Raw genomic sequence first — 10,073 nt, 5'->3', positions numbered from 1 at the left:
TCGAATCTCGGGCAAGTAACATACCAATGACAAAGGGAACAATGTATGTTGTTATGCGGTCTGACCGATAAAGATCTTCGTAGAATATGTAGGAGCCAATATGAGCATCCAGGTTCCGCTATTGGTTATTGACCGGAGACGTGTTTCGGTCATGTCTACATTGTTCTCGAACCCGTAGGGTCCGCACGCTTAAGGTTTCGATGACAGTTATATTATGAGTTTATGAGATTTGATGTACCGAAGTTAGTTTGGAGTCCCGGATGTGATCACGGACATGACGAGGAGTCTCGAAATGGTCGAGACATAAAGATTGATATATTGGACGGCTATATTCGGACACAAGAAGTGTTCCGGATGATTTCGGAAAAAACCGGAGAGCCGGAGGGTTACCGGAACCCCCCCGGGAGAAGTAATGGGCCATATGGGCCTTAGTGGAGAGAGAGAGGGGCAGCCAAAGGTGGGCCGCGCGCCTCCTCCCCCCGGTCCGAATTGGACTAGGAGAGGGGGGGCGGCGCCCCCCTTGCCCTCTCCCTCCCCACTTCTTTCCCCCTCCTAGTAGGAGTCCTACTCCTACTAGGAGGAGGACTCCTCCTTGGCGCGCCATAGAGGGCCGGCCGGCCTCCTCCCCTTGATCCTTTATATACGGGGGCAGGGGGCACCCCTTGACACACAAGTTGATCCACGTGATCATATTCTTAGCCGTGTGCGGTGCCCCCTTCCACCATAGTCCTCGATAATATTGTAGCGGTGCTTAGGTGAAGCCCTGCGACGGTAGTACATCAAGATCGTCACCACGCCGTCGTGCTGACAAAACTATTCCCCGACACTTTGCTGGATCGGAGTCCGGGGATCGTCATCGAGCTGAACGTGTGCTAGAATTCGGAGGTGCCGTAGTTTCGGTGCTTGATCGGTCGGGCCGTGAAGACGTACGACTACATCAACCAAACGCTTCTGTTGTCGATCTACAAGGGTACGTAGATCACACTCTCCCCCTCTCGTTGCTATGCATCACCATGATCTTGCGTGTGCGTAGGAATTTTTTTAAAATTACTACGTTTCCCAACACTAAATTCGTGGAGACTTGTGCCAAAATACCACAATCTGAATTCTTATAAGATCATAAAGTCACATTTTTGTGCTGATGATTGTCACAAGACCCAAACTGTGCAGAAGATGTCAAAACAAACTGCCCGATCCCACTTGTCAAGCCGCGCAATGACAATTCTTCAAAAGTTTCCCTTTGTTACCATTATCCGGTGCGCGTTTAGAATAAAAACAATCATTTTTTCAAAAAAATGATACAATTCTTTGAAATTGATAAATAAAAATTGTTCAATACTTATTTTGGAAAAGCTTCATGTCATCAGGAAGAGCTATTTGAGAGAACCATCATTCTACGATTTGTCATCCAAATTTGAGCAAATTTCGATAATTTTTTTTCTAGACAGACTGAGAAAAATCAAGGAAATTACAAAAAAATGGTTAGTGTTCGGTGAAAATCTAGCACATTTGCATGAGCATTTTATGAGAATCATTGTTCTAAACTTTTTTTTGTCCATCACTGAATCTCGCCTAAAAACTCAAAGTCTCCATATAATTTAGAAATGTTAACGAGTTATTTATCACCGCGGCAAAAGTAACGCCTGAGAAGTGGGTCTCACCGGTTATTTTTGATAACACATGGGATATTTGGGGTTGGTCTTGTAGCAATTTATTACTAGTAAAAATATGGTTTTATGACTAATAATAATAACTAAAAGTGTGATATATTTTTTTGACGTCGATATCCACCACACATGTGGCATAATAGGCATTCATCCACACACCGTGTGTGGCATGAGCAGGGGACAGCCCACGCGGGCTGTGTGTGGGCGAACAGTATAATTGTCCACATGTGTGGGCACAACTACTTTGTGCCACACGCCCAACAAGTACTACTCATTCCCATCCCGCACGTGTGGCACGAAGCAAATATGCCCACATGTCCTGACGCAGCTACATTAGATACCCGCGGGATGACGATTTAGTTGCCATCCGGGATGACAGATGTAGTTATCCGGGATGTCAAATATGATTGTAAAAGTATGACAATTCTCTCTATTTTGGTTAACTATAGTTGCCATGTCTATTTATGATAGTTGCCACGTGTAATCAAATCATAGTTGTCATGTGTGATTAACTACTTGTCACATATGACCAAATAATAGTTGCCATGTGTGTTACCTAGTTGCCACGTATGGTTAATCATAATTGCCATGTATATTTATTTGATTGCCACGTACGCGCAACTGTAATTGCCGTCTAGCAAACGAATCATAGTTGCTATGTGTGTTTGTCTAGTTGTCATGTACACACAACTACAGTTGTCATCCAACAACGTATGATTGTCGTGTGTGCGAAAAGCAGTTCACTCACACACGCGTGGACTAGATGATGGCTGTGTGGGTAGAAACTAGTTCGCCCACACAGCGCAGCTGGCAACCACGTGCTGTTGGTCGTGTGGGCGACCTCTCCAATGCCCACACACCGGCATTGTCCTATGTGGCACGCGAAAACTGACTCGGTGTGTCAAGATTCGTGCAAACTTAACTGGACAGTGATCCAGACGTATGGACGAGTTGCAATATTGCCACATGTGTGGGCGTTAGTGCTTTCGATTTTTTTCCATGGTCCATAAAGTTGGGGGTTATGTGAAATTCGCTCTCGAATAAATAAATAACGATATAAGCAAGGGGGACAGCAGAGAAACGTTCTCCACTTTGCCCCCTCGCACGCGGCCTCTGCCTTCCTTCCTTGCGCTTGCGGCGGCGGCGCGAAACCATCGGAGGACTTTTGCCGGGGGAGCGAGTTAGGGTTTGTGCCGCGGCGGCGCGCGAGGATGTCGGCGTACGACGAGGTGGAGATCGAGGACATGGAGTGGAGCGAGGAGCTGGGGGCGTACACGTACCCGTGCCCCTGCGGCGACCTCTTCCAGATCACGCTCGCCGACCTCCGCCTCGGGGAGGAGATCGCGCGCTGCCCCTCCTGCTCGCTCTTCCTCACCGTCGTCTACAACGAGGAGGACTTCGCCGACGCCAAGGAGCCCCCGCAGAAGCCGCCGGCCGCCGCGCAGCCCGTCGCCGTCGCCTGAGCGGCGCGCACCGCACCCCCCGTGGGTGGCTCGTCGGCATGGACGGTATGGCTTTTTGGGTGATTGAAGTTTTAGGAACTGGCTGCTTCCGTTGATTATTTGAAAGAACTCATTTAGCTGTGTAATTCGTGCTATGTGTTACTGGAATAAGTTTTTCCCTGTTGTCTACTGTATGATTTTGGATTCAGTAATTAACAACTATGGTGAGATTTTAGCTTTTTTGAAGCATATGGGGTGTATGTTTCAGACTCAGTTTGTCCAAGTGGGAACTATGATTTTGGTGCTTGGTACCATGCCAATACTACCTTAGTTTACTATCTTCATTCAGCTAGACAGCTACGAATATGAAGTGCATCTATAGAAGTCTGGAAATTTTGTTTCCTGAAAGTGCTGCGCTAGACTGATTATATATGCGCACTATTTTGATAGGTCGAGGAAGGAGTGGGGACATTGAATGCTTGGGATTTAGTGTGCCCTGCAGATTGAATTTCCAATTCCCCACTATAGTAGATTCTTTTTTTTTGGGTATTACCTCAGTAAGTCAAGTATAAATACACTGCAAAGCTGGAACTCTGATTGTAAGTGGTAGGTTGGTGGTGAGCCCCTGAGACTTCCGCCAGCGGATTGGTTGATGAGCATAATAACTAATAGGTTCCTGTTTGGACATATGTTGGTGCGATTAACTGAGTATTAGCCTTTTAAATTGTTATTATCCCCTGGCAGATCCTGTAGAATTAGAACAACTGTTGGTCAGCAGCTTTTGGTTTGTGTGTGACAAGAAACATTAAGAACTTGAGATTTTAGTCACGTCTCAACTGCATTTAGCTATAGTTTACCTAGGAGGCTGAGTTCACTTGAATCGGAGCCTTCTGAGAATTCATTTTTGTACTTGTCCTTATGTGTTGGATCTTTAGAGTTAATTGCAGTTCAGCTTTCCTGATTACTCATTCTCAGGGGCAATCCTGTAGGAACTGTCCTGATGCATCCACTTATTGAGAGCTTTTATGTGGACGACCTGCTGTTTATCTACGATTGCATATCGGACATAGGTTGTTGGAGATGGGAGACCATGCCAGTGTCCCTCCCATGCTTCCAATACCACTAAGAGATATGTAATCTGCCTAGTTTGATTTATACCATGAATTTCAATAGCTTTTCTCAACTAGTCTGGTCACTGCAAAATTCAGGGTTCGCAACTTCCGTTCCACCAGAATCTTTCGGTGTCATCTGCCATGATTAATCTTGCAATCATTTTGGACCGAGTTGACCTTTGCATCCACTGCTTGCAGGACGATGGGATCAGAATCATAGCTTTGGAGAGGAAGAGAGAGAATCACTGCATACGCGGGAGCATCTGTACTTGTACTTGTAGAATGAGAAAAATCACAGCATCGTATCAACTTTTGGTTGTTGAACTGAATTTATCTGTGTGTACCCACTCAGTTGTTACAAAGGCAATTTTTTGTTATCCCAGTTTTTTTAATCCCGGTGACTCTCCCATCTCATTGCTGCGCCTTGTGGAGTTGTAGTAACCTGTGAATCTGTGATGTGGCTTGGATGAGAAGTGGCCCAAACATGCTCTTTTTTTTACATGAGTCATTAAATGATTTAAATCAATCTATCTTGCCATAGGTGTTCAGATAAACAAGCTAAACAAATGGGTGTAATGCCTGCCAGCACTGGATTCTTAATTTAGTTCCAAATAATCTGATGCGGCCACAGCAGCAGGTTCTTAGTTCCCCCAAGAATCAGATGCACATTTTTTGGTGCAGAATTTAGTAACAAAAGAAATGCCACGTAGATTGACTCATTGACATTAGGATCACAATTCACAAGGGACTCTGTTCACTAATGTACCTTTGATATCTCATGTATGTATTCTGAGAGCAATTGCTTTTGATTTAGTGAAGTATGAGTTTTGCCCAAGGGAAGCCAACATGGCAGCACATGAGGCCATGAGGTACCTAGATCAGTATCTTTTCTTTCTGAAATCATGTACCTGGGTCGATGAACCCCCCCAAATTCCTCATTCAGATGCTAATGAACAATGCAACACTTATTTTTAATAAAGACACCCGAAGGGCATCTTAGATCTGATTAATATCAAGGAAAATAAAAGCTAGTGCAATGGATAGACAACTAGACTAATGAACAATGTAACACCTTTTGATAATAAATAAAAGCACCATATTTCTTTCTCTCAAAAGAATATGACATGGAAAAGGACACCGACACTTTTTTGCAAATCCATCGTTGGTAAAGAGCAGGCCAAAGAGAAGCGAGCAATAGAGAAAATGATTGTAGCTCCACTTATTTACAGCCAGCCAAGATTTGATCAAATGTACAGCCATTATTTACAGCCAGCCAAGATTTGATCAACTATACAATTATGTTTTTAATCAGGTTACTGGATCATGTACACACTACTTAGAAAAGATGTATTCTGCATCACTAGACAATTGATTTGGAGGTCTTGTCAAATGAAAGTTAAATGTGTACAAAAGAGATAGTTATACTGTACTAGTTAAGATCCAGAGCAGATAGACGTTGTACTAGTTAAACACGACGTAAAAGATCACTGATCTTCTTGAGTTCCTCGAGGGCTGCAAGCGCCTTGGCTTGCTCTGTGCTTCCGGGACCATTTTGCACTGATGCCATGGGTAAATTTGGTCGAAAGTGTAGTTCAATAACCTGTTGAATAAAAGCACATTAGACAACAGATGGACACACTTATTCAGAGTGATATTCATGATCTGAGCTTTGGGTTGTAAACTTAACAACAGATACAATTCAATTTTATTATTCTGTATAGGAGACTCAACAGGGGATTTACAGATGAAATGTACTGTAAAAATGAATCCACCAGTATCTAAAATTAGCAGAATATAGATCTATAAAGCACCAACATGAAGTAGGAGCTTTAACAAAACCTTCAATTAGGTATGAGCTATATATGTCATTGACTCTTTACGAAAATAACAGTGATGTGTTGCAAAAAGTTCAGGTGGCAGTAACATACTTTAAATTTTACGATCAGCAGCTTTAGTCAAGCATGCTTACCTGAATATTTTCAACCATCGATTCGCCAAAAGACCTTAATGTTCCGACCAACTCCTTATCAGCCACCTTCAAACTTGGGCCTACGTCAGAACATATGCTATGCTCTTGATTTGGTTGATAATCCACCGATTCAAATGTTCGATCTGTAATTGCTGCTTCATCAGTCTTACCATCACCCTGACAGGGTTCATCAGTCTTATCATTATGCACAGACAGTGTATCTGGCTCATTAACCACCTTGGCGCCATGGGAAACACATGGTTCTTCCTCATGACGGGCATCATGGTCATGATCAGTACGACGCCGAAAGGATGGAGGCCTATTCCTTGATAAATACTCACGAGCTCCATCAATACGATCTCTAATTTTGGCAGAAGTTGTATGGTAACCATCATGCGGGCCTGCCTCACATAGACTGTTTGAGGTACTTCTAACGATCTCTGCAGTACCTTGACCAACACAATCCTTTTGGTGTACTATAGGCATGGTTGGTAAACTGTTTATCAATTTGACAGGAACTATATCAGTGGTGTTCAGTTCATCAACAATAGGCTCAGGCTGGCTAGTTGAAGTCGAATTGCTGTTATCAACATTGGCACCCTTTGTTCTAGAAACATTTGATTCGGTGTTGGACACGCTTCTTCTTAAAAATCCCCTTCCTTTTATCCTAACAGTTGAACCACCACTTCGTTTGTCTCCTGACATCTGAAGCATCTTCCATGTCTCTTCCCAATAATTGGGTGGAGTCAAGGGAGATTTTCCTGTCAGGGGAGACAACGGAAGATTTGCTTCTAGAGCTAACGACTGCAATAACTTGGCCTTCTCAATCAAGTTCTTCAAGTCAATATCTTGAGGAAAATTTAATAATCTCACCAGGCAAGAAGTCGCATGCTCACTTCCCAGCAAGGAGGATCTGAGATGAAGCATCATTGAGACTGCCATTGACAAAATCAGGGCACCACGGGGAGAACATAAAACCTTAAACTGATAGTCTCCCCGATTTTTTATGTCTGTACAATATGAATGGTTTGGAGAAGAGAAGATTTCATCCCAAATAAACAGAAGATTGTCGAGTGTAAATTCACGACCAAATAGGACTCGAAGCCATCGGAGTGCAAAGTACTGAGGTTCTACTCCCAACTCCACAAGATGACTGTGAAGAGAGGAATCCACACTAGCAAGCAAGTGATATATGGCAGCTGATGCCTCCCTTACAGGTGTTAAACCCATGCTTGATTCTGATGCAGGACTGAGAGAATAGAAATCGGTAATAGCAACCACACCTTGTGCACCATTCATCAACCCGTTCATCAAATTCTCAAACATACAATAGGCATCATGCTCCATGAACTTTTCAGATAAAATGATACCTAGCTCACCCTCTGCTCCATATGCATCATTTATCAAGAGGAGGTCCCTAGTATCAGCATCAAGCTCGTCCAAACTTCTAATTTTAGCTGCACCGCCCTCAGAATTGTTAGCCCTGTCACTCCTGTTCAGCAAAAACCTATCTGGAAATGTCTGGCCATCAAAATCGTCACCAAGAAGCTCTTCATGAAGCTCCTTAACTTGTTTAAAGTGCTGCACATCAATGTGAAGGACATAGAACAGAGGAGCTAGGAGTTCATGCATTCCTGTAAGTGAGAAGTGATTTCTGTTGTCAATTGTGCAACAAAAATAGATGGGTATTAGTGCAATTAGGAGGTAACATGAGGAATCCCTAGTAAGTTAAAACATTATGTAGCAGCTAAAATAGCATGATGAGTTACACATGTGGGAAAGATGTGCACCTACACAATTATTACCTATATGGCAAAAATAATGCTACTCGATTTAATAAACAAACTTAAGTTCAATGTGCTTATGTCATGGAATCTACCAGTAATTACATCATCAATTGCCATCAATATATTACAGATATCTAAGAAACAGTTTGTGGTTGTAAAATATCTTGAAAAGAATGGCTCAGCATTAAATTTACTCCCTCCGTACCAAACTACAAGATGTTTTTTTGGTTTTGCATAGGGCATAAAAAACGTCTTATATTTTGTTACGGAGGGAGTAATAAATAAGAGCCCTGTGAAACCAATTCTCTTAGGCATAACATATTGTAGGCTCTGCAGCCTTAGTTAGATTCCACAATGTTAGGCCATATGAGAAGTGCACAATAGCTGAATACGCACCGACGACTTACCTTGTTTATACCCAAACTCTGGGTATCTAAGGCTCCATACTAGCAGTATGCGTTCAAGCATGGACTGACATGTGGTTGTTTGGAAAAATTCTCCCAATTCAGGATAGAGTCGGGACAGGTCTTGGTTCAGCATTTTCTCTAGTTCTGCATTCCTGAAATATTGACCCCAAGTGCTTTCTGCATTCATGGTGTACAAAATGATTAGAAGAAGAAAAAAAGAGCTGATGCAATGCAACTGAATGTCTTCATGCTATTCATGAAAAATGCAGAGAACGCGTGAAGGATATATCTTCCTTGTATTGCCGAGGATACATGTGGAACCAAGAAAATGAATAACTGCTGAGAAAAACAACAGCATGTTATGTTGGTTGTAACCAGTCTATTATCAGCTGAGGGCTTGCGGTGAGACATGGTTGTTGGCTACTCAGAAAAAAAGGGCTATCTGAACTAACACGTTACCACTTTATCATCCTGATCCCACCCTGCCTCCCCTGAGTCATCTAGCACCAACCATTTAGCCAGAGAGATGGTGACAGATCATCATCAATTTTATCAGTAACCATTGTGGTGTGAGCAAGGTGCTCCAGAGTATCTGATGTAACAGCCTAAATCTACAAGAATTTCAGTGGAGGCTCGGTGCCGCAAGCAACGTCAAGTTGAGGAAAAGCTTACCCACCTGGGTTCTGTGACAGTGGATTCTCCACAACAAGATTAGGAGCACCGTCTTCGTCCTTGGAGAGATGGGGATCTATCAGCAGCCGCCGCCGCAAATTAGCGTATCTACAACAACAAACATCAGTTGCAGGCCAGGAGTCAAAACCCTCGAAGCTAACAGACTTGCACATTCCCCCCCTACGATAACAACTGATTTACAAATTCCTTGCAACAATAACTAGGGAAATGAATGCTCAGAGAAATGTAACTCCTCGCGATGATTAGCACGCATAAAGCCTATATATGCACGTAGCTTCACTACAGTCCAGCATCATGACGGCGAGTTAATTAACATTGAGCCGAATCAAACACTGAGACAGGATAGCAATAGTCCATTGACTCCATTCCCAGAAAGACCGGGGCGATGCCTGAATTTTGATCTTCTTTTTCTTCATGCGCGCCGATCAAAGCAGGAGATTCGGTTGGTTGATCTGACGACACGGGCGCCATAAAACAGAAGCGGCAACTCTCCGCGTAGCTCAGCGTTTCAAGAAACGGAGCCTTCCGCCGGCCGGGACCGGAAGCATTGCGAGAAACGGGGAGGGGGGGCTGACCTGCGGCGGGAGTCGGCGGCGGCGCGGCGGAGCTCGGTGGTGGGGACGTCGGGGGAGCCGGGCAGGACGCCTAGATCGGCGCGCCACCGCGCGCCGCGGAGGCCCGAGAAGCGCTGGCCCGCCGGTGGCTCCGGCATTGCCGCCCACCTCGGCTCCGGCTGCACCCCCAGCCCTCCGAGCGAGCGCCCCGCGGCGAGGGGAAGGCCGGGGCGGGGGCGGGGATCGAGCGGGGAGGGGCCGGGAATTCGGATCGAGGAGGGCGGAGGGAGGGAGGGAGGAGACCTTCTTGGCCTGACCGCCCGCCCGAGGATGATGGGAAAGGGGAGGGAGCTGACAGGGGGAAAGCGAGCGAGGGAGGGAGGGAGAAAACGGTGTTGCAACTGTCGCTCGTATGCGCAGTGCAACGACCTTTTCCAGTTCG

General features: G+C 44.7%; 2 protein-coding genes across 3 annotated transcripts; one reads left to right on the top strand and one right to left on the bottom strand.

Annotated features, from left to right (window-relative positions):
• The first annotated feature begins 2,749 nt into the window (after window positions 1–2,749).
• LOC123149315 (diphthamide biosynthesis protein 3) lies at window positions 2,750–4,720 on the top strand. The gene is made up of 2 exons (XM_044568946.1): window positions 2,750–3,175; window positions 4,420–4,720. Exon 1 carries the CDS (start codon window positions 2,879–2,881, stop codon window positions 3,128–3,130), a length of 252 nt encoding a protein of 83 aa, XP_044424881.1. The 5' UTR covers window positions 2,750–2,878; the 3' UTR covers window positions 3,131–3,175; window positions 4,420–4,720.
• A 696-nt stretch (window positions 4,721–5,416) lies between these two features.
• Window positions 5,417–9,999, bottom strand: LOC123149314 (TBC1 domain family member 5 homolog B). 2 transcript variants are annotated; one of them, XM_044568944.1, is made up of 5 exons: window positions 9,653–9,999; window positions 9,061–9,164; window positions 8,385–8,561; window positions 6,191–7,824; window positions 5,417–5,821 (listed from the first exon to the last, which is right to left on the bottom strand). In XM_044568944.1, the coding sequence occupies exons 1-5, from the start codon at window positions 9,787–9,789 to the stop codon at window positions 5,687–5,689; spliced, it is 2,187 nt and encodes a 728-aa protein (XP_044424879.1). In that variant the 5' UTR covers window positions 9,790–9,999; the 3' UTR covers window positions 5,417–5,686. The 2 variants fall into 2 exon arrangements, with proteins under 2 accessions (XP_044424879.1, XP_044424880.1); XM_044568945.1 differs by lacking the exon at window positions 9,653–9,999 and having other exon boundaries at window positions 6,191–7,844; window positions 9,061–9,095.
• Window positions 10,000–10,073: the final 74 nt, after the last annotated feature.

This window comes from Triticum aestivum, chromosome 7A (genome assembly GCF_018294505.1).
Source record: "Triticum aestivum cultivar Chinese Spring chromosome 7A, IWGSC CS RefSeq v2.1, whole genome shotgun sequence".
NCBI classification, from domain to species: Eukaryota; Viridiplantae; Streptophyta; class Magnoliopsida; order Poales; family Poaceae; genus Triticum; species Triticum aestivum.
Note: the sequence above shows the minus strand (reverse complement) of the source record. Positions and strands in the feature narration are given on the sequence as shown.

Bases quoted from the DNA above. Each gene is read 5' to 3' on its own strand.
- LOC123149315 (XM_044568946.1), top strand. From the start codon at position 2,879: ATGTCGGCGTACGACGAGGTGGAGATCGAGGACATGGAGTGGAGCGAG.
- LOC123149314 (XM_044568944.1), bottom strand. From the start codon at position 9,789: ATGCCGGAGCCACCGGCGGGCCAGCGCTTCTCGGGCCTCCGCGGCGCG. The intron at 8,562-9,060 runs GTGGGTAAGCTT...CCATGAATGCAG, and splicing joins TCCACTGTCACAGAACCCAG to AAAGCACTTGGGGTCAATAT. The intron at 7,825-8,384 runs GTAAGTCGTCGG...TCTCACTTACAG, and splicing joins AGAGTTTGGGTATAAACAAG to GAATGCATGAACTCCTAGCT.